The sequence below is a fragment of the Aptenodytes forsteri genome, unplaced genomic scaffold, assembly GCF_000699145.1.
Source record: "Aptenodytes forsteri isolate BGI_AS27 unplaced genomic scaffold, ASM69914v1 Scaffold258, whole genome shotgun sequence".
Lineage (NCBI taxonomy): Eukaryota > Metazoa > Chordata > Aves > Sphenisciformes > Spheniscidae > Aptenodytes > Aptenodytes forsteri.
Genome location: NW_008795250.1, coordinates 2,434,489 through 2,457,974, shown reverse-complemented (window position 1 = coordinate 2,457,974; position 23,486 = coordinate 2,434,489). Strand labels below are relative to the sequence as shown.

The window sequence follows — 23,486 nt, the reverse complement described above, 5'->3', positions numbered from 1 at the left end:
TGCTATCTACCTAGTACTAGGTTTTTTTACCTAGTACTAAACTAGAAATGCTAAGCCTAAAGAAAAGGCTAGAGAAGGACTGAAGCCCTCAAATATGTAGACGGCTGTTGGGAAAGGTGAACAGCCTGTTCTCTATGCCCACAGTGGCAAAAAGAGATGTGCTTAAATCATAGCAATACTGCTTGATAGTCCTAATAACGGAGAGCGTGAAGCACTGGAACGAAATGCCTGTAGGAATTGCTGTGTCCTGGTCTTCAAGAGCATATCGGGGGGCGGGGAAATCTGTTGGGAATGAGCAAGATTGAACTGTTTCTGAGCAGGAAGATAGACTTGTCTTGCTTTTATTTAAGTTTCTTGGGCCAATATTAACACAAATCAAGCCACTGATATGTACATACCTATGTACATACACCCCCCCCCCAAAGATAAGTATGTGGAAAGGACTTCACAAAATACACCAATTCAGTCTTTAATAATGTGGTGTCATATAATTGAATAATCAATAGGTTGATGGAGTGGGAGAAATGGCTTGTTGTCAGAAATAGATGTTTATTAAGGTCTTATATGTACAAAGCCTTTTCATGCCGAATTGAGGCTTAAATTGAGGTATGAACTCGGTTGGCTGGAGTGTGGATACAGTCCACCAGCACTTCACAGAGTGCCCTAGCTCTAAATTGCAAAACCTTTCTGAGACTGCGGGGCAGAGAGGTCCCAATTCTAGTTTAACTTCCTTCAGTATGGGACATAATTATTTACCAACCCTTTTTTTTTTTTTTTAAACATCCACTAATTTCTGCGCAGGAGCATGGTAGTATCCTGAGTTGAAGCAGGCTGTGCTGTGTCTTCATGGGGCTCTTGGCAAGAGGGGTTTTTTTTTTTGTTGTTGTTACCTCTGAAACCTGGCTGAGAATCTGCTTCCCATTCCTTCTGGAAGTCTCTAATCCCTTCTGTGCTGCTGTTTCTTCTTGGCATGCTTTCTCTTGACATCCTCTGCTCTATACTCTGCGATGTGATTTCCTTGGGCACCTTGTTGCTTCCAGGATAAGAGTAGTCTTATCCCATCAATGGATTTGATCTGCTCCAATCTGCACCAAAGCCAGACTAGGCAAAGAAGCAGCTGGCCTTCCCTTTTCAAGGGTTTCCTAGGTTTTATTTGAAAAACCAGAGAAAAACAAAACTAAAGAATGTTTGTATTTCTTCTGGTAGGGGCCTGGATCTACATTGGCAAAACTTACAGAAACTTGCAAATGAGGGGAAAAAAGGTTGATAGCTTGGGTAGAATGCTTTCTCTTGGAAAACCCAGGGACAATAAAGCTGAATCTTTAATTTTGAAAAAGACCTTTAGGTTTCTGGAGCGATGGAAGAGATTGTACTGACAAACAGGTTAAAACATTTTCATGCTGCTCATGACTCTTGTTTCTTTTCTGCCTTGGTATGTTAGAGCTGAAACTCGGTACTCTGCATGCAGAAAATCAAGTACATCTGCACGTAGGTGTGATTAGTGGTTATACAAACCGAAGTAACACAAGCAGCACCTAGAAATTTTGTAATTTGTTCTGGGGTTTTTTGGTTGTGTGTGGTTTTTTTGTCTTTTTTTTTATTCTTCAGGAAAGACAATCTCAAGGATTTGGATCCGAACATAACAGGTCTCTAGTCTTGTCTGAGGCTGTTACTGTCACTAGGGAAACTTCAGTCTTTCTATACTTTTTTTTTAATTTCATTTTTGAGTTCTTGAAGGTAGAAGAATATTTGAATGATACAACCTAGAAAAGCATAATTTATCTGTTTCTTTCACACCACTCCTCCTGCCTTATCTTCAAGTTTCTGTGAATTCTCAGTAGCAAAGACAATAGGCTTTGTGCAGGAAGGCTGGAGTCTCTCTCCAGGGGAAGCTGAAGTGTCTCTCTGGAGATGAGAGACTTTCTGTGCAATTCAGTGATAGAGGGAATCATATCAATTTGTTAATTAAGGCTATTTTAGAAGGTAAATCCGATTTAAAAAGAAAAAAACCAAGTTATTGAAGAAGCTAAAATGCTTACAGGACAGACTTTCTTTACAAGTAAAGGTCTCCTTCATCTTTGTGCTTTTTCTAAAAATACAGGCTTCATAATTATTCTGTGACCTAATGAAACAAATCTGGTTATTAAATGCATATTCCTCTTCAAGGTGGTCTTAACATACTTCAGCATTTCATTATCGACCTTACTGTGAAAGATTAAATAGTTTTGAGATGAATATTTTTATGACCCTTTCTAAAGGGTTTAGTGTGTGCGGTAGAAGCTTCATTTTGTATTTGTGAATGCATTTTAACCCTTTTCTAACACGGCCTTTCACAAGTGTTAGGGATTGCCTTCGCATTCTTAGGAGAAGTGCTTAAAAGGAAAAACGCATTCTTACTGTATCATGCATTGTTTACTGCCAGACCAAGTAAACAGGTTCATGGGTAGGTTTGCTACACCAATGTCAGATAAAAATAATGTAGTATCTACCTGTGCAGTACAATGGAGAACAGCTCTTTCCTCACTGCTTTATTATATTGTCTGAACATTCATCTTAAAGACTATATCTAATTGGAAGACAGCGTCCACTCCCCCCAAGTTCAAGCCCCCGCCCCGTTAAGGACTATATACAGGCTTTAAAGACCGACTGTTTTTTCCCATGTTTGCTCTGGAGCACATGCTAACAGATAGCTTAATGACAGAAACCATTTGAATTGGGTTTTTTTAAAAAAAAAAAAAAGCGCATTACCGGTGGAATCTCCTTCCTGGTCTCTGAACTGCCTGGGACTTCAAAAAGTTATTGTTAAAATTTTTAGGCAAGGGTAGTCTGAGTCTGCCACTTCATGCTGAGAGTACATTAGTAGACACAGTGCTTGTAAAATACGCTTTATTCATTAGGATTGTCATTTAGCTGTCGCATCTATGGAAAATAGTTATTTTCTAGGCCTTGCAGAAAGACCTTGTAAGTTTGGCTGTGTGTTTGTTTTCAGCTGGCATTTTTAAGTGTTTCCTTTTGCAGCTTGCTTTCTTTATATAAAGATGGGAGGAATCGTTGCAGCTCTGGGTTGAAGTGACTCGCTGCAAAAGTCCTATTAACCTTTTGGTCTGTGCGCTTTTGTTTCTGGTTTGCAGTAGTATTTCAGTTTATATTGCCATGATGTTTTGCACACATATCCCACTCCTAGTCCCCAAGTGGAGGAATGGTGGAGTTTGTCAGAGTATAGGCGGGGAGCCTTGATGTTATTTGTAAGGTTGGCTTTAAAAACAAAGACCCCGTTTTCTCTCAACCCAACATTATGCTGATTTGGAAAACTGTTCTTCCCTGAAAGAATTTTTCTTCTTTCTGTTTTCTATGGATGATTAACTTAAGATAAGTCAAAGTGATACTGACACACAATCTTTCTGCTTGACCAAATACACCAGAAATACAGCAATTAAAATTCACTTCTTAATGGAAAGTAGATGTTAATTATAGAAGTCTCTTGGGAATACTTAAAATGGAAAAGCAATCATGTTTACTCCTAGTTCAGGATAAAAAAATGTTTTATGGCACTTGCATGATGAGTTAAGCTCAGAATTGGCAACTCTTTCTCTCTTGAGGGCTGAATTATTCTTAATGTTTCTTAATCTTTGTTATACAAAAGAAATTACCGCACTGCTGTGGTATGGCAGCCATACCACAAAAGGCCAAAAAGAGTACGTATTGCTTGTTATAAATGTGGTGCTTGAGCACATCTATTAGTTTGCATAAGTTCTGATGAGGCAGACTTCTGCCTGCAACGGATTGCTCAGGACTGTTAACCACATGGATTCCCATATGAGCAGACTAATATGTTGCAGAGATGAAAACTGCTTTGAATTTGAGAGTCCATTGGTGTAAATAGTCAAAGCAGAAAATACTGTCATATAGACCAAGCTATTTCTAATATGTTCAGGGAAACAATATTGCAAGTAGTGATAGTTCTTGTGCACATTACAACATTGTGAAATGAGGATGCATTTTATGTTTAAAAAAAATGCAGAAGGCTAACCCAAAAATTGTGTGATGTGATTTGCGTTTTACAGGATCCCTTGTGAGAACCTTCACTCCTTTTTACTTTCTGGTGGAGCCAATGGACATTCTGTCAGTTCGCGGAGCTTCTGTTATAATGAACTGTTCAGCTTATTGTGAAACTTCTCCAAAAATTGAATGGAAAAAAGACGGGACTTTTCTAAACTTGGTGTCAGATGACCGTCGCCAGTTGCTACCAGATGGATCTTTATTAATAAACAGTGTGGTGCATTCCAAGCATAATAAACCTGATGAAGGATATTACCAATGTGTGGCAACCGTGGAAAGCCTGGGGACCATTGTCAGCAGAACAGCAAAGCTCACGGTAGCAGGTAAGTCTCTTTTTTTGTTGTTAAGTATAACTAACCGCATGATAATGTAGATGTATACTCTGCCCTTGCAAAAAGAGGAAGGCGCTTTCCAGGAAAGGAAAAGATCGTTTCATCACTTAGCAGTGAAACTGGGACTGTTCTCTTCCTACTAGCTGAAAGTTGTCATATATTCTATTCATCTAAGCGGCTTAATGTGTGGGTATTTTTCAGGAAATGCTGAAGATCAGGAAAACTGAAATGAATGGATTAAAACAAAGTGTCAGGTGCATGTAATCACAGTGAAGACTTACCACAGCTTAGAAGGGGGGAAAAAAGAGTAGGGTTCTACTTTCTTCGTGTATAAATACCCTTAAAAATAAGTTTCTCTGGCTGCTTATATGTTGAGATTTATCTGCCCTCTGTCATGAAACATTTAGGAAGCTCCTAAAAGCTAGTGATGTGTACAATCCCTAAAGAACTGGAAGAGTGGTGGAGAAAGCAGGGGTTTCGTATTTCTCTGTTTCTTGAGTATCAGGTGTGAACAAGGAAGTTTGAAAAGTAACAAACAATGAAAGGCTTAAAACTTTCTTGACAGACATTAAGAAGCCCAAGTCATAACCTCACCTTTGGTGTTTTGAGTAACCTTTAGATGTGACTTGGTAATAGCTTTTTATTTAGGGGGTAGAAAGCAGTAAGTAGGTTAAGTTTGCAGGTAAAAATAACGAATGTCACGGGGGGAAGTGATCTGTTTTCAGAATGTCATTTCCTTAGGGATCAGGAGCGTCAGACTGTGTAAGTGTTTTGTAAACTGTATGGCTGGAAGAGACTTATAATTATTTTGTAAGAGTTGAGGCTTCAAAAACCAACCAAAAAACGGTAAACTAAGGCAATGTAACTAGGAAAGAAGCCTATGAAGCAATTTTCTTTTGTTTCTCTAATGATGTTTGCCAGCCTTTTTCAAACAGTTATTTTCTTTGCTTAATAAATGGCTCAAGGTAATGAATTCTTTCTGACTAGTGCTACAGCATCTCCCAGAGCTGCTGCTTACTGTCATTTCTATTCTGATGTTGTTTCGATTAAGTTAGCTTGTAGCATTGTTGTGAAGCATCAGAAATGTCAGAAATAAAAAAAAATCGGGGATTTATAGCTTAAAGGAGTGACTTTCACTGTCTCTGAATGAGAAATACATTTCTAAGTTTGTTGGCAATGAGGACAATAAAAGCAGTTCTCTCACACTTACCTCAGGCAATTACCGCCTTCTTACATTGCTGCTGTCGTGATTAATTCTGCTGCTTTCCACATGAGATCATTCAGCATCTTGTTTCTGTTATCATTCTGGTCTATGTGATCATTAGGTAAGGTTAATGGGGTTAAAAATGGAGGTAATCCAAAATGTCTTCAAAATTTCCAGTTCAGTTTTCTTGTATCAATGTAGAAGATACTGTTTTAGTTGATAGTTTTAAAAATGATGAAATTTTAAAAGATCTCTCAGTATTTAAAAAAAAAAAAAACCAACCAACACCACCAAACAAAAAACCCAACCAAACAAAAACCCAACAATACAGTTTTGATGAGTCTTGTTTTCAAAAAATCTTTGCTAGAAAACTGAACAAATACAGTCTAACCCAAACCAATATGAATGTTTACCACACAAATAGTTGCCCCTTTGTCTCATGTTGGCCTAACAGCTGTATTAGAAGATTATTGATCAATTCCATGCACTAAAAATTGTAATTTTTTTGTTCAGAACTAGAGAAAATGCTCTTGACACGTGTTCTGCATTGCCTCATGCCATCCTTTTAAGTCGGAAACCTGCACAAGAGCATCCTCTGGCTGCAGTGTGCATAAGTTGTTCCGCTGCTCCAAAAGATTTGTCAAATGTAGGTGTGTGAAAACCTACTTACGAACTCAGTTAAGTGCCAAGAGCTGTGCAAGACTACAGAGAGTTTAATCCGTTAGTTGCGAGGAAGGGTGGCTTTGGAATAAGAGATGGAATATTTAAATTCTGGTTTAACTATATTGCTTTTCTTGACCTCATTTGGAAACTTTCAGGCTGTGGTAAGTGTGGGGATAGTTAGCATAGTAAGGTCTCCTTGGTCTCAAGATAATAGTGGGAGGCAGCTAATTCCCTTCTTAACTGAGCAGTGGTATGTTGAATTCATATGGTGTGTGTGAATGTTGTACTGCGATGCACCTGATCTCTTTAAAAGAGAATATTATGAAGCGTAGCTTGCATAGTTTTAACTGCTGCTTATTCATTAAATAAAATAACTTCATTGCCTGCAAATGACAAATTCTGGTGACTAATGTAGACCAGGGCAAAGGAAATCCAGTAAAACCATGCCCTGTTCCATCATATATATGAATGAATACAGGTTTTGAGTTTTTAGTCTTGTAACTGCACTGCTTTCCCTAACAGCCGATAGATAATGCTGAGCAATCTACCTGTAGTGAGTCTCGCATGAAGGTCTAAGAGGCTGATAAATTTTGATAAATTTCTCAAATTATTTAAAGGACTTTTTATATATTATAGTTTGACGGATCTAAAATTTTTGAACGTCAGAAACTGAAGCTCGTTTATTGCCATAGGATGACAGATACTGATAACGCAAGGTGTTGCAAGGTGACAGAGGGGCTTAGTCAACCGTTGTATGAAAAAATCAAACCAAAACACACACTCTCAATACCTGAGTGTGGACTGTTCAGACAGTGACTGAATGCTTTGTGTTAGAGACCTACTTTCTTGGTTTCTTGCTTCAATTTATGTTTTTGACACAGTGCTATAAACGTGTCACGGCAGGGGAAAATTGATGGTGGCGTGGATTGGCAAGGTTGTAGCGCGTTTGACAATGTGCTTTTAAAGAACCTTTTCCATATGTGATAATAGATGAGAAGCCTTTTACTCTTCAGGTTTTTTGAGGTGTGAGAATCAGTGTTTCTGTGGCACCTGAGACTCCTATAGAAATTGATCTTTACCTTCTTTAATCCAGTTTCTCATGTGACTTAAAAAGTCAGAAGTATTGCTAAAGTATTACATTACAAAGAACGCTTTCAAGTTACAGACTAATTGTGCTGATTTAAATTGTATGCTAGTGCACCTTGATAGTAAGTTGTTCACTGTTCTACCAGACTTCTAGTAGTAAATCTTTGATTTTTAGAAACTGTAAACTGTATCTCTTTTTCCTGTTAAGTGTGTGCTTCCACATTTTGGTTCCTTCTAGCAAATGAAGGTTGAGATTGTCATTGCCAGTATTTCTTCCTTCTTTACTTCCTCTTGCTGTGCAAACTTAAGCATGTTATCATGCTCTAAACTGCATTTGTGCAATAATTAATTTATTTTTAAAAGTGGTTTTGCTTGCTTTCTTTGAAACCAGAATGTGACCACACAAACATCAGGGTAGTGGAGGGAGATGGTATGGTGGTCCTATACTCCGTATAATATATAGGTTTTTGCCATTATTATGATGGATTTGAACTAGGGAAAGTCAAAGGAACTGCCTAATTTATGTAAAGCCACAACACTCTTTAATCAGTGCCTTACTACAGTATGTTTTTTTTAATTGGCTTTTGGAATGCAAATCTGTCTGTGATACTTCAGTACCAGTTAGATCTTAAGAAGGGTGAAGAGTTGGAATAGCTCTTACAAAACATGGATTAAAAAAAAATTAGAAAATGTTGGGGAACTGTGTCTGTAATTCATCTTGGAAAAATAAATTTGTATGTATTTGTAAAAGTATAATGATACTAGCTTAAAAATATTCCCAAGATGATCTGTTTTCCAGTCACTGCTTACTCCTACTTAGTTAAAGCTTTCCTAAAGCTTTTATTGAGAGAACAGATATACGAAGATCTAAAAGGTCTGAAGCGTGACGGTGGCACCGAGTTTCTTCATACAGATTTATCAGTTCTATATATCCATTTAAAGACTGTTCACTAAATTATTTATTTCACCTCTTGTCTTTTCCCCAAGTGAATCCATCTGTTTTTCTTCCTCTTCTTCCACTTATCTTTGCATTTGATAATACTTAGCTTTGAGCTTTATATATAACTTGCTTGGTGGTGATGAGGTAGCTGTATTGCTGCCATGATACTAACTTTAGGTATGTGCGAGTTTCATTAATTCAGAAAGCACTTGGTGATAACTTATAACCTTTTTTTTTCTCCCACCTCGATTAAATAATCTCCTTATATTATCATTTCTCATTTAAATATTCATAGAAATTTTTATTTTCAAACCTTCATTTTGTAATTACTTTCAGAAAAAGTACAGGCAAACCACTTCTGTTAAGAAATATTCCTGCCATGTAGTATCAAAATCTAAAAAGGTACAATAACCAGAAAAGGCAGGTTTGTATTTAGTAAAAACATAGTATTTCTTTCACAACCATCCAAAGACGTTACAGGTGCAGCACCGTCCAGAATAAGCGTTGTTTCTTCCTGAAAAGTAATTCTGAAAACTACCATGGTGAAGCTTCAAGTATTGTTTTGTGTTGAAATCGCAAATACTGGAACCTTGATAGACTTCTTGTTTTTTCCATTTACAACTAGTAATACTTGAGTGACTTGTGCGGGTTGAGGCGCATCTTGTACATACTTGAAGGAAGATTTGGAGTTTAATTCCAAGTATGCTCTAGCACTTCGCGCTCCTCAGCATGGTGTTCTCTGTAGTTCTCTGCTTTTCTGACCTGGATAAATCCTCCTCCTTCTGCTAGTTCATTCAGCTAATCATGTAGCTCGGACTCTCCTGGACTGCTGAAGCCTCTGGCTTTGCATCCTACTGCTGTGGCATGGCGGAGGGATTGTTGCAGTTTCATTAATAAAATTTGTCTTCGCTGTTTTTCTTTTCAGAACTTCACTTAAAACCTTTGTAGTAATATTTTTGTCTGTGAAATCAAGTATTTGAAGGCTAAATGTCAGAATGTGTTGACTATGCAATTACCTGTCCCTTTGTATACGGTATGGTCGTATCCACATGATAGGCAGTACAGAATCACTTTCATTCCTTCTGCTGCCCTGTCTCCAGCCATGTACAGAATCAAACTCGAGGGCCAGGAAAGGGGATAGGGTTGTGTGGTGAAAGAAACGCTCCATGATACTGCTCCCTCAGATCTTGTACAGCTTGGAAGATACCTAGCCCCTTTGTCAGGGGATTGCAAAAAGTGAAGATGATTCCTTAGTGAGTAGGAGACTTAAGACCAGAGGAGGAAGGCTGTGAACTGTATTCGCTAACGTGCTGCATAGCATTGCACAGAACCTCTCAATAATGAGGTTGTCAAGCCCTTGAGTTGTGCTTGACCGATGCAATTTACTTGATGTAATAAATCAGATGTAGAAAATGAACTTCACTTGAGAAATTGTTCCAATTTTTAGGTGACTAGATTGGCTTTTTAAGGTTTATTTGCATCTTGGATATATCTAGCTTTGGGCTTCCAAGCTGATGACTAGGAGAGCTGTCTGTATAACTGCCATTGAAATTATAGGAGGCCTGGATGAGCAGCTACTGTGGTATTTAATGTAATGTGGCTTGGAGGAATTGAGTTATGAGCCAGGAGATGCTGATGTCTAATCCTGCTTCTACTGCAGGCTCATTATACGGTCTCAAGAAGATCTCCATGCTTTGCCTTTTTCTCAATGGGCTAATAAAGAACTTCTCTTCAATAAATTTAGAGTATTACTTTTTATAATGTACCAAGATGCTGTAAATGAGTACGCTGAGAGAAGACCTTGTAGAATAAGTAATTTTGTGTCTGTTGCTGTTTTTGGATGATGTGCAGTAGGCAAAGTTGTGGCCAAGAAATGATTATCCAGGATGTTCCCTGAGCACAGCTTGTGGGAGAGAGGAGGACCTGGATGGATGTGTTCTTGCACTTAAAGCTAGATCTCTGCAAGGCACATCATCAAGGAGGTATGTTGTGGTTGTGAGAACTTAATTTCTGGTATGTTCTAGTATTTAGCTATTTAATATCAAAACCATTTATTTATGTATAAACAATGATGCATAGTTAAGAATTTTGCTCAAACATTAATTTGGGTTGAAACTCTATGTTTGCTTTTTGCCATAACTACTAAGAACTACATAAAAGTAGCCAGGTTGTACAGTTCTGGAATCGCACGTCTTCTGCAAAGTTTGCCTAACTTTGAAGATTACAACTGAACAGCGTTCTATTTCTTGCTGGACTCTGTGTGTGTCTGTGCCATCCTTAAAGGGTAAGAGGGAAGCTTAGTTCAGTGATCAAGCAGAACAGACTATGTGCATATACCAGCTCTTTGGAGATGCGGTTAGGTTAGAAATAACAGCACTTTTTTTACTCAGTATTGCGTATTTCCTTTAAAAGTGAGGGGAAAAAAATCTTGATCTGATCTTCATGAATAAAGAACTTTCTGTACCTCGGAATTGGAAAAAACCTAAGAACATAGCTACTTCAGTGGAGGGTACTTAGGAGCACTTAACCAGTAAAAGTAAGTGACACGGGTGATAAATTTTCCTTGCAAAAATACATTTTCTAGGGAAAAAAAATATCTGCATTTTTCATAAATGGGCTTAGATCAAAATGCATTTCTTGTCAATGACAAGTAAATGGGAAAGGTGGTTTTAACAAAACTGCAGTTTGTACAGTTTCTGTCAGCTGTTATTAAAAACATGAGAGTTTAGACATTTAAGACGATAAATGTTCTACCTTATATGTCATTCTAAATTCTTACAATCCACATTTGTCCAGTTAAGTAGGAAAAAAATCTATGTGAGCCCTTGGACTGATCTATATTAGTACTTGGACTGAAAGCAAAGGTCCAGATTCAGAACTATCATAAGTATTTTCAGTATAAGGTTAGGAAAAAAGAATTCATAGACTTTGTCATTTACTTTTTCTTTTTTTTTGAACAGTAACTGTATAAATTTGGGAGATGGGAACTGAAGCGACTGAAGTAATTTGTGATATTGAGTGCTTCAGTTTTGGGGTATGCAGCCTGAAAAGGTTTGCCTTTGAGAGACTGCTGGCGTACCGTCTATTTCCTTTCCTTCTTTCTTTCCAGCAAAACCCAAATAAATGCCAAAACAAAATGATGTTGATGTTTTACTCTGATCTTGAACGACTTGTATGCCTCTCGCATGGTATTAGAGAGTTAGGGTATAATTTTTCTTCCAAAATTTGGTTGAATTTAGTTCTTTTTAGGGGGTTTGGCAGGAGAGGACTTGGAATTGCTCATGGCTGAAATAATTCTTTTAAAATGAATCGGTAGCATTCTAATCAAACTAAAACTGTCTCGTTTCATATGTGAACTGAAAGTGGTGGAGAGATCAGCAGGGTATCAACGTAGTAACTTCTCTAGACTTAGGAAGGGAAGAAATGTTGCTTCTGATCCAGGATCTGTTCCCTCTTGGGTAGCAATTGGTTTGTCTCCCTTACTTTTGTGGTGTGCATGCTTCCTGTAATTCCTTGAGCCTGATTTCAAGTCCTTGTCTATCCAGTTAATTTGTCCTGCTTTTGAGAGTGCTGTGTTCTCTCCAGCAACTCATGTGAAAGCAGTATACCAAGTTATGATTTAATATCGTACAGCTTCTTGCCACATCCAAAGCAGACAGCTGTACAATTTGTCTGCGGCCGAATTGATTAAACCTGAGTGAAAGCCCACAGCAGGAGAAATTTAGACCTGCTTGTTTTTAAACTCTTCATTGATATCTAATGAGCAAGTTTTAGTCTAGGTGAAGAGATTCTAATTTCCTAGTTGTGTGATATTTAAACCACTGTTTCTATTTAAAAATGCAGGTTTTCTTAAGCTTTTGTGTTTAAAGTTTATTACACCTAATACCGAATAAAACCAAACAGCCTATTTTGACTAATCCTATCCCTGTCCCTAATTGCGTGGGTCAGTGAGCTAGTTAGAGCTTATTTGTGCTCATTGGAGGGTAACGAATCCCCTCTCCTGTAGCTATAGGAGAGGGGCACAAGTAGATCTGTAACACTTGTGCCCGAACTTTCTGCTTTAGTAACAATTTAATATTACTGTTCAGAAAAAACAAACTAGTATGTATTTTCTAGGATGGAGTTAACGTTTAGTGCAATGAGAGATCCCTTACTGAGCCCAGTCAGAAAAGGGGGGAGATGATTATGGATCCTTTTCTCAGATGGGTAGATGCAGGGAAAAAATCCAAATTGGTGAAACCTTACCAGCTATCCCATTTACGCGTAGTGGAAATCTCCTGTCTTGCTGCGATATCTTGTTTAAGATGGTAGTGGTTGCTAATCTTCTTGATTCTTAAACACACAGCACAGAAGTGTTTAAATCCTGTGGTCATTCATTAAGTTAAGATGTTCTTCATTCGGCATTATCTTAGGTGCAACATTCCATGTCCTTATAAACCAAAAAGATTAGGTTTTATCAGTTTACCAGTTTGCAGCTTAAACTGTTAAGTCTTGTAATTAGCAAAGAAGATATCCTTTGTGCGTTTGGTTAATGGACAAAGTTGTCTTTGTTAACGTACTTCAAAAATAATGTAAACTTACTGTAAATCATAAAAAAAAATTAAAGCTCTTTGCAGTATACATTCAAATCTTGACCTTTGGTTTTGAAAATATGGAAGGCAATATAGTTAATCTCTAGAGAAGCATGAATGCTGTGAAAGGGAGCTTCAGTGCCAAATTTCTAAAATCACTTGGGTTTATAGTAGACGATCTGTTGATGGGTGATTCTGGATGGTGGTACAAAAGTAGAAAGTGAGAGCATATTGATGATGCATCAACACCCCTAAAGAAGAGAGTTGGATGAACTTTGTTTAAAATAGCTTTCTCATTTGTTAATATTTTCACTCAAATACGTATTTTTCCTTATTTATGTTCTGCATGTCAGCACCAGCAAATCCCTTTTGTAGTTTTGTTTGACAAGTTTCCACATAGATTGCTCGCTAAATCCCAAACTGTCAGGCAAGTGATAGTTACATATGTAGCCTGTATTCTTAACTCACCGCACCTTCTAGTGTGGGATTCAACAAGACGGTTCAGCTTTAGCTAGTGTAAAAGTGAAGGGTCTCCATGTTGGCATTGTTCAGATTTTTGATCAACTGACTGTTGCATTTTGAAAATGATAAGAACTTGTACTATCACACCTACCCAAACGAAAGATGACACAAGCAGTAAGGGTAAGAAATATCATGGCAGAAGTGTGTGTATGATAAATTCTTTATTTTTTTTGTAACAGAAATTCAAGAGGAAGCTTAATGACACTGAAAAGGAAACAAAAATGGAGGAAAATTATTTTTAATACGGAAAAATTAAGTTATGAAACTTGCTATGGTTGATTTCAGTGAGGTTAGTTCTTGGTAACATTCTTAAAAGCGTAGGATGTGTCTCATCATTCACATAAGTACGCTAGAAATAAAAATGTTAAATTGTTTAAAAAAAAAACCCTGCAACTCCTACTTATTTGCATATATAAAGCCCTCTTTTTGGGGGGAGCATGGGGAAATGTCTCTAGATAATTTAGAGGTTTCTGTAAAGGTGTTGCTCTTCCTTCTCCGATAGCTTCTGAAGTCACATTCCTGGATTAAGTGCACCATCAGTCTGCTCTTTTGTGACTGTTATTAAATTGAACGCATGAAAAATAAAGCAAAGAAAGGCCTTATTATGGAGAGACCTTTGAAAAATTATCTCTGATATGATGAGCTTAATTGCTAGCAACTGTCCACGATTCAAGGGTCAGTGGTGTGATAATCCAGACTTTAGCTGTTTTTCTCCGGATCCCTTTGAGTGAACTAGTTTTGTCGAATAATTTGCTAGTTAGTCTCCTTTTAGTGTTTCTCTTCCTTTTTGCCATGCATCCTTGTTGTCTCTAGACATCATCTTTTTCAGCTAGATGTTTGTACCTATAGAAGTTCTTTCTCCTTTGTTTGTTTCCTGTTATGTCAGTCTTCAAGTACTCTATTTTTGAGGGGTTTCTTTGCTATTCATGGATTCTGAGTGTTTCTCTGAAACTGTTTAGGTTATTTCCGATCTCTAAATGTCTGTTGTCAGGTACCAGCTGTCTTTGTCACTGTCTATAGAGTTGCCTGCAAAAGTTTTTCTGATCTTTCCTTTCTTCCAGTTTCTTGATAAATTTATCATGACAGTCCTCTCTGTGCATTAATCTTCTTTGAATAGCTTGTTCACATGAGCTTTCGTAATTGATAGCCTCGCCTGGATCTAAAATTATTTAACCTGTCAAGCTCTTTTCTTTCACCAGAATACTCGGATCTTATTCTTCTTTTGTTATGGCTATTGATTTTGTTTGAGAGTAATTGTGAGCCTGTACTTTTTTTAGGCAGTCTATTGGTCAAGACCTGAGGTTTCTTAAACGATGAGGCAATCTGCATACCTTATCTTAAGGTCTTCTCTTAAAATCACAGTGCTTTCTTCATTGTCCTCGCTAGTAGAATGATCTTCAACAGTACCAAATAAATTATCCCGTAGTTTGCACCTCCTCAGTTCATTTTTCTGTGGTATTAGAAATGTCTACTTACCACGTTTCTCAGTGTGCGTATAGATCAAATTCATTGTGTCTACTGCAGCTTTTCCTGTCGCCTTGAACTGCTGCTATTGATGCTGGAGCTTTTCTGTTCTTTGACCCTTTAATTGCAAGTCCTGTCTCTGTTTTTAATGGTGCTATTGTTTCACCTACTCCATTAGCAGAATTTTTTTTTTCCTGTATTCCTGTGCCATTTCTTGCAGCACTTTCTGAGCCTGACCTTCCGCTGTGCCATGGACAAAACCCACCACCTCACTCCCCATTATGTTTATTGTAGTTTGTGGTTGTCATCAGTGACCTCTGAATTTTTGAAGATCTTCCTTGAATCACCTTTCTTGTTCCCGTTTCATTCCTGGAATAATTTATTGATCTTTTTTTGATATCACCCGACTAGAATTTGGATTTGTTTGTTTAGCCTCGGTCTGTTCGCTAGTCTTGTTGTCCTTGTTTTTCAACACTTTCAATACCTTATCAAAGATCAGTTCTTCGTTTCTGATCTCTTTTGTTTCCTCCAAAGGGTTTCTGAGCTACTTCCATCAAGGAAGGCTGGATTAACTTCTTGCTTAGCATTTCTTCCTTGTACATTATTAGGTTTTTTTTAAATACAGCTGAACCTTATTACTCTAGGGCTTTCCATTAGTGCTTCACTCCTAGCTTGAGCAGCTATACACATTCAGGTATCTTCATCAGAAATTCTGCCAGGACACATTCTGCAGTTGCAGAGCAATCTTGTTAAGAATGTGAGGTTGTCCGATTTTCGTTATTGTTGGTGACCTGCTGTTAAGCCTCGCCGCCTCGCCGCCTCGCCGCCTCGCCGCCTCGCCATGGCTATTGATTTTGTTTGAGAGTAATTGTGAGCCTGTACTTTTTTTAGGCAGTCTATTGGTCAAGACCTGAGGTTTCTTAAACGATGAGGCAATCTGCATACCTTATCTTAAGGTCTTCTCTTAAAATCACAGTGCTTTCTTCATTGTCCTCGCTAGTAGAATGATCTTCAACAGTACCAAATAAATTATCCCGTAGTTTGCACCTCCTCAGTTCATTTTTCTGTGGTATTAGAAATGTCTACTTACCACGTTTCTCAGTGTGCGTATAGATCAAATTCATTGTGTCTACTGCAGCTTTTCCTGTCGCCTTGAACTGCTGCTATTGATGCTGGAGCTTTTCTGTTCTTTGACCCTTTAATTGCAAGTCCTGTCTCTGTTTTTAATGGTGCTATTGTTTCACCTACTCCATTAGCAGAATTTTTTTTTTCCTGTATTCCTGTGCCATTTCTTGCAGCACTTTCTGAGCCTGACCTTCCGCTGTGCCATGGACAAAACCCACCACCTCACTCCCCATTATGTTTATTGTAGTTTGTGGTTGTCATCAGTGACCTCTGAATTTTTGAAGATCTTCCTTGAATCACCTTTCTTGTTCCCGTTTCATTCCTGGAATAATTTATTGATCTCTTTTTGATATCACCCGACTAGAATTTGGATTTGTTTGTTTAGCCTCGGTCTGTTCGCTAGTCTTGTTGTCCTTGTTTTTCAACACTTTCAATACGTTATCAAAGATCAGTTCTTCGTTTCTGATCTCTTTTGTTTCCTCCAAAGGGTTTCTGAGCTACTTCCATCAAGGAAGGCTGGATTAACTTCTTGCTTAGCATTTCTTCCTTGTACATTATTAGGTTTTTTTTAAATACAGCTGAACCTTATTACTCTAGGGCTTTCCATTAGTGCTTCACTCCTAGCTTGAGCAGCTATACACATTCAGGTATCTTCATCAGAAATTCTGCCAGGACACATTCTGCAGTTGCAGAGCAATCTTGTTAAGAATGTGAGGTTGTCCGATTTTCGTTATTGTTGGTGACCTGCTGTTAAAACGTACTTCCATAGCGCAGAAAGGACAAATATATTTGAGCAATCATAAATTAGTTTTCAATATTAAATTCCTCATGGTGGTAGCCTACTTAATTCTTTTTCTTCCAGGTCAAAGGTATTTGATATTCCAGTTTCTTTATTCTCCCTGTCTTTCATTTTGGAGTTACCAGGCACCAGACATTTGTCCCTTCTCAGAGCCGATTTTGTTCATAAACAAAGGTGTTTGGTAGAGGAATTTTCCTCTACTGCTTCTCCTGGAGCTGCAGCTAGTCAGGCTGTAAGCCTGGACCATCACTACAGACTTGGGATGTCACAAAGTATAGGAAGCATATGCTCAGCTGTTTCAGGGTTTTTTTGGTTAGGAACCCATACCCCAATTGATAAAATATCAGGATGTACGTAATGCCTGCTCTTTATTTCTTGGCCTGTACTTCGTTATTCCTGGGACTTCTGTCAAAGGTAGTGTTTGGCAAAGTGGCATCATAAAATTATTTCTAGATGTTTGACTTGCCTGTTACTCAATATTGTGCTGTCGGTCACGAGTCTAGTGGTTTCACCAGGATTATCTTACTGACTTTTTGTTCTCACTTCTTTTCATCAAGCTTTTGCGAGAGAAGCTCATGTGGGATTATTGTGTCCTGGTTTGGGTGTAAAGAGTTGTTCCAGGCTAAGCAAAGTTTCTTAAGAAGTCAGGATCTCTCTCTCTCTCTATTTGTTTCCGTTGATGGACTGAGTTCAACAGGAACTCTGAGCTTTCTGTGTCCTGGTTCAAAATCAGAATTGATCTGTAATACTCTATCAGATTTGATCACGGCAATTTGTGAGTTTTTTCTGACATCTACATGGCTGTGTTCTTACGCTGTTGTATTTCAGTTTGGGCTTCCAGGATACTAGGCTTTGCAAAGTCTACCATTGGTACCTAAAGGACAACTATATAAACACTTTTTGTTTAAAATAAATTCCGTGAGAAACTTTTTTGCCAGGTAAAACTTTAGAATCTTCTGATGTGTTTTTCTAGTCCAAACACCCTCTTAAGTTTTTGTATGTGTGGTTTCTTTGTTTTGTTTTGAATTTGTGGTTCTGTGGCAAAGCTTGGATCCAAGTCTGAGAGGGGATGGTGGCAACCTCAAATTTGTGTAATCTGACCCTGTGCTCCAGGGCATGATCAATTTTGCTCTAACTTTCCCTGTTAGATGTTTGTTTTGACAGATGTAATTCTGTTCCTCTTTGTACAATATTTTGTGCAATATTTTGCTCTCTCTCTCTCCATAGTTCTCTGTATGGCTTCCCCATATCATAGTGTCATAGGATAATCCAGCTTGGAAGGAGCCTCGGGAGATCTCTAGTTCAATCACCTGTTCAAAACAGCTCTGAGGTCATACCAGGTTACTCTGTATGTGTTAATTATATGCATATAGGTAGATACGTTAATGTGTGCATTACTGATACGTACAATGACATCCTCTCCCTTTTCCTCTGTTTCTTAATTCTGATCAAGGGATACCTTTTTAAATCAGTATATGCCATGTTAATTATGCTACCAAGTCTGTGTTTAAGAAAGTCAGAATTCTGACTATGTACTGAAATTTCTCATTCCTGTTGTGTATTCCGCATACTTCTGGCTTTAGTTTAGCCAACAAGGACGTTTGGTAGATTTTCCTCTCTTCATGTTATAATCCTAAGAATGCTCTCTCTCCCCTGGCTAGTTGTCTCCTGCCCACATTTTAGGCCATGTTGTATTCTCTCCTATCTAATTAGCCTAAGCAAGGGGAAAAAAATTATGTGGTAGTTCATGTTTCTCCTTTGTAGAAACGACTAGAAGCATCTGGCCTTATCTCAGTTCAGGTAATGCTGGACTTCTGTTCTCCATGAATGTTTTGTAATTATGAAGTCTAGTCTATTCGCTAGTGAGATTCATGAAATATGTCTTGTTAACAAAATTGTATTTTAGAACATGTTTCACACCTCTGCCAGTCAGACAAATGATGCCGAATAATGTTCAAGCAAAGGAGAAGAAAAGGAGCTGCGATAATTTAATGAAGTGTCCACAGATGGCTGGACTTATTAATTTTTTAACAGGGTTCGGGTGAGAAGCTGATGTGCTAACAAAATATGCAGCATCTTTAAGATCCGCTGCTTCAATGAAGGATAACAGATGTTGTAGCTATTTTAACAATAGGGTATCATGTTTCTATACTCCTTTACCTACTTGCATTGCTAAAATCCTCACACTTCCCAAGAGGCTATCTTAATAAAGTAGTAATAGAGCTGTGGATTTGTCATAAGCTCAAATTCAATGAGGCAAACAAGAATGGGGGAAAAATTAAAGTGTCTTAAATTATCAGCAGTTTGCGTAACCATTCACAGTCTCTGTGTTTGAACAGAACAGTTTAATGCAGAAGGATTGTAAGGTGAAAGCTGTAGGGTGGCAGCGTTTGTAGATGATACTGCTAAAGTTAGTTTAGACTTGGGTAAGTGATGAGAAACTTGTGTAAGAGTAATGTTGGGCAACAGGCTTTTCATAGCTGGTATACAGGACGTAATAGGTTGGGAAAAACTGTCAGCTACTCCTGTGTTTTACTTTTTCCCTACTGCAATAGAAATAATCAGGAAAAAAACAGGGAAAACATTTGCTGAGCGCATTCAGATGCCACAAAAAAGCCTGAAACCAGCTTTGGGAAACAGTTAATTGCACAAACATGTAATATGTGTGTGTCTTTAGAGCTATTTAATGCTTACCCGAAGTATTATGTTAAATTCCAGTCTGTCGAGTAGCAATAGAAGAGACTCAGGCGCATGACAAAAATGCTCACAAAGACTTGATCTGACAGGCTTGTGACCATGGAGTAAGAGTACACAACCCTGCCATGGGCAGGGAGAAAATGAATTCCTGTGCAGCCTTCCGTTGCCCTTGAGACGAGGAAGTTATTTTCTTTTCTTATTTTTGTTTGGCAGTCTTGATTTGGCAAGATTGACACCAAAAGGTTAGTAGGATTCTGAAAAGGATTAAATGTGTGTATGGTAATAGCATCCGTGTTAAATAAAATTAAGCATTTACAGTGACTGCTGACAGTCGGTATTTAGAGCAGAAAGCAAGTGTTTACTCTGAAGTTAGTTAGAACATTGTCATATGAGCGAGTTATTTAGTAATTGTTGATTATGGAAGGTTTTTTTCTTTCAGCCGCCTTGAAAATGATTGGCACTGACCATGGTTGCAGAGAGACTGCTGAACTGGATTAGCATCTGGCTCAGTGCAATGAATTCCTCCTCTTCTGGAAACCACGGGAGATGAAATACTGGCTCCATTGAAGGCAGCAGACTACAGCCAGAATTTTTACCATCTGTGTTTTCCAGGAGCATGGGAATTATTGCTCTTCTAGGCACATCTTTGCTTTTTCAGAAATCGAGACAATGGGCCACAAATCTCAGTAATGCTTAGACTGGGAATGCTGTCTGAATGGAACAAATTTGTGTTAAGTAGATTGTTCATTCACATTCCTACCATTGCTCTGGTCTTTTGATGAGGGGAGGGGAGAGACAAAAGAGAAGGAAAAAACAGGGACAGAGTTGACGCCCCCCCATTTCCCCCCGTTGCATTTTCCTAGCAGAAAATTTGAAGTTTGTGGTGCATCTAATTCCTATTGTATGCGTGTGAGAATCGCGCTGTTGTTTATCTGTTCTCCTACCAGTGTTTACAGAACATTCCAAGTGGAAAATCATCCTTCCTAAATTGAGTTTATTAAAAAGCATTCCTGCTAGGTCAGTAATATTTTCCTTCAGTGTCCCTAAAATCGATACATAATGTATTTGTGCTGCCACAGGATGATTAATGTATGTACAAACATGAAAAAATTATCTTTAATATCAGAGCCCCAAAGTATCATTTATCATTATGTTCATTTAGCAAAAAATGGGGTAATATCTTCAACTGAATGTCTTGCAACATATGGGTGAAGAGTGGGTGCTGCTTGCTCATCAGAAACGTAACTAATTTTCATTAGATGTTCTTGCATAGTCTTTTTGATTGAAGTGATCAGGAAATACAAACCACTGAGAAGTATAATTTTTTTTTAAATTCAACTTTAAAAAATAGTTTTAAATGCGTAGTTTAAATAGACTGAGTTCACTTACATGGTAATGCATTTGAAGTTATTATAGAAAGTTAAGGAGATGCAGGCTTACGAGTTGATCAGTTCATATTTTGAAGAGGAAAAGAGAAGCTCTGTAATGGAAAGGCTCTGGACTAGTAGATGAAAGGGTATTTTCTCATAGTATATTGCTGCAGGAGGTATGCCAGCACTCTGGGACCTGTTACTGTGTTTATAAACAGGTCTCAGAATTAATAGTAATTAGGGCTTATATTCAGAGCGCCTTTTGTAATACATCATTATTGTTTTGTGGTTGTCTGTTGGCTAAAGCAAAAGGGCCCTCCTCCACAATAGAGGCTTTTAAGCAGTGCAAATTGCAAATAATCGTAGAATAAGAGAAAATTACTCTTTAGGACAAAATTTTAGCCTAGGTTAAAATACACATTTTAAAAACACAGAGAACTATGATCAGATAAAGGTTTTACTAGCATTTAAGATGACCTGGAAAATGAACTGTAATTTCATTGCTAGTGAGTAATGAAACCACCTCAAACAACACTTATTTAACCTTAATGGAGCACCTGCACACAACAGCATATACAATGCCTGTCTTGTCCAAAAAGTGAATAGTACTAGTAAGGGATTTAAATTAAAGCATAGTTGAGCTTTATGTTAGAAATTGCAGGGCTTTAGTCCTCCAATAACATTCTGACTTGTGCTATAAGTTGCCGATATAATGATTGTACGAGTGGTAGTTGTACAGGGTAAAGAGATTGCAACAGCTGAGGTGAAAACAGAAGTCACAGTGCTCATCTGACGAAACGAGGAGGTCCAGGACTCCCTTCCAGGCTGGTGAAAGAATTGGCTTAATATATGCAGGTCTCTTAATAAAGATTTCTAATGAATTGTGAATTCAGGGGCTAGTACATTCTTCTTGAAGAATAACTGATGTAGAATGTGTGTCCAAAAAGGCAGGGGGTGATCATAGACCAATTAGTCTGATCCCAACACTGTGTCCTTTTTAAAGGGATTTTGAAGGCAAGGGCAATTAAGACAGAGGAAAAGGAAAGAAGGCTAAACTGGAACATGACTTCTGCCCGTGGTTTGCATCTGAGTTTCTTGATGAAACAATTGATGTCTTAGAGCACTACAGTACGATGGGCAGGCCGTAACACAGCCTTTTGATACGCTGTCCCGTTAGAAATTATTAAAGGTCAAAATGATAGAAATTTAAATGAGAATATTGAGATTGATAAGAATCTGAGGTAATTATGAAAATTCAATGGGTTATATTGAGAGGGAGATTTTCTGAATGGAAAGATGCTTCAGAGACTAGAGTTTAGAAAGATCATGTTTAACATCTTCATCGGTCATTTTGCTGTAAGAACAAAGTATATACCTACAAAATTAGCAAGTGTGACAAATTTGGGAGACCTTGTTACTCTTGCTGTGGCCTCGATGGCTTTATAGGAAGAATTAAATGATGGTATGGCCTGGATAATCGCGAAACTTATTAGCAGAGTGTGCAAAGTCACGCAGATACAGCAACATTCGTGGTATTGTACTAAGTTGGGGCAGAGGGACTGGTGATTTTACGAGAAAAAAGGCGTCTAGATGGTGGATTATACGATTGACTGTAACCTGCAGCGTGCAGAGAGCTAATGTGATTGTTAAATCTTTTGGGGAGATCTTTTCAATAGATACAGAGAAGCAATTTTGTTATGTTTACGTGGATGTCTGTGATCTTAAATTACAATAGGCATTTCAATTTGTCTGTTGTCTCTGTCGTTCTGCCAGTGGTGCATGGTGGCAGAGTAAGAGGTATATCAGTTGAAGCAAAAGAGGTTCTGACTGGATTTAAGGAGGAAGTTCTTCACTGTGAAGACAGTCAGGTGGTAGAACAGGTTGCCCAAGAGGTGGTGCAGTCTCCATCCATGGGGATTTTCAAGATCTGACTGAACAAATCGCTGAGTAACCCCCTCTGACCTCGTAGCTGACTCTGCTCTGACTAGGTCCCTTCCTACCCAAATGATTCTGCGATTCTGAATCTTTAAAGATGGATAGGATGGTTAGGGGAATGAGGAAAAGACGCTAAAGGTTGTAGCTTCGTTAACTAAGCAGAAGGAAAGTTGAAAGAAGCTATGATTTTTATTCATGTGAACACCTTAGAGGGAGGAGTAATGGATAAATATCAAAGATGCAAAATAATTAATACCAAAATAAGGTCATGATCAAAGGACTAGAAGTTGGTTGTAAACACACTGGGTGGGGGGAACGGACTAGAAACATTCTTCTCAGAGGAATGAAGTTATGGAAGGAGCCTCCGGATAGAACTCCAAGAGTGGTGAAGTATGTAATAGTTGGAGATGGACCTATACAAGGTTATGGAAGGAATTTGGGACCTGGACAAGCTCGAGAAGTGGGCCTGTGTGAACCTCATGAGGTTTAACAAGGCCAAGTGCAAGGTCCTGCACCTGGGTCAGGGCAACCCCTGGTATCAATACAGGTTGGGGGATGAAGGGATGGAGAGCAGCCCTGCCGAGAAGGACTTGGGGGTACTGGTGGATGAAAAGCTGGACATGAGCCGGCAATGTGCACTCGCAGCCCAGAAGGCCAATCGTATCCTGGGCTGCATCCAAGGCAGCGTGGCCAGCAGGTCGAGGGAGGGGATTCTGCCC

At 38.4% G+C, this 23,486-nt stretch overlaps 1 protein-coding gene across 1 annotated transcript in view; it reads left to right on the top strand.

The window, feature by feature from the left end:
- Positions 1-4,057: 4,057 nt before the first annotated feature.
- The window catches only part of NEO1 (neogenin 1), a gene marked incomplete at its 5' end in the record, with an annotated part of 157,007 nt that continues 137,578 nt past the window's right edge, over positions 4,058-23,486 (top strand). Inside the window, one exon of the mRNA XM_019471969.1 lies at positions 4,058-4,382. Within this exon, the coding sequence (XP_019327514.1) occupies positions 4,058-4,382 (325 nt within the window). The remainder of the gene's footprint in view (positions 4,383-23,486) is intronic.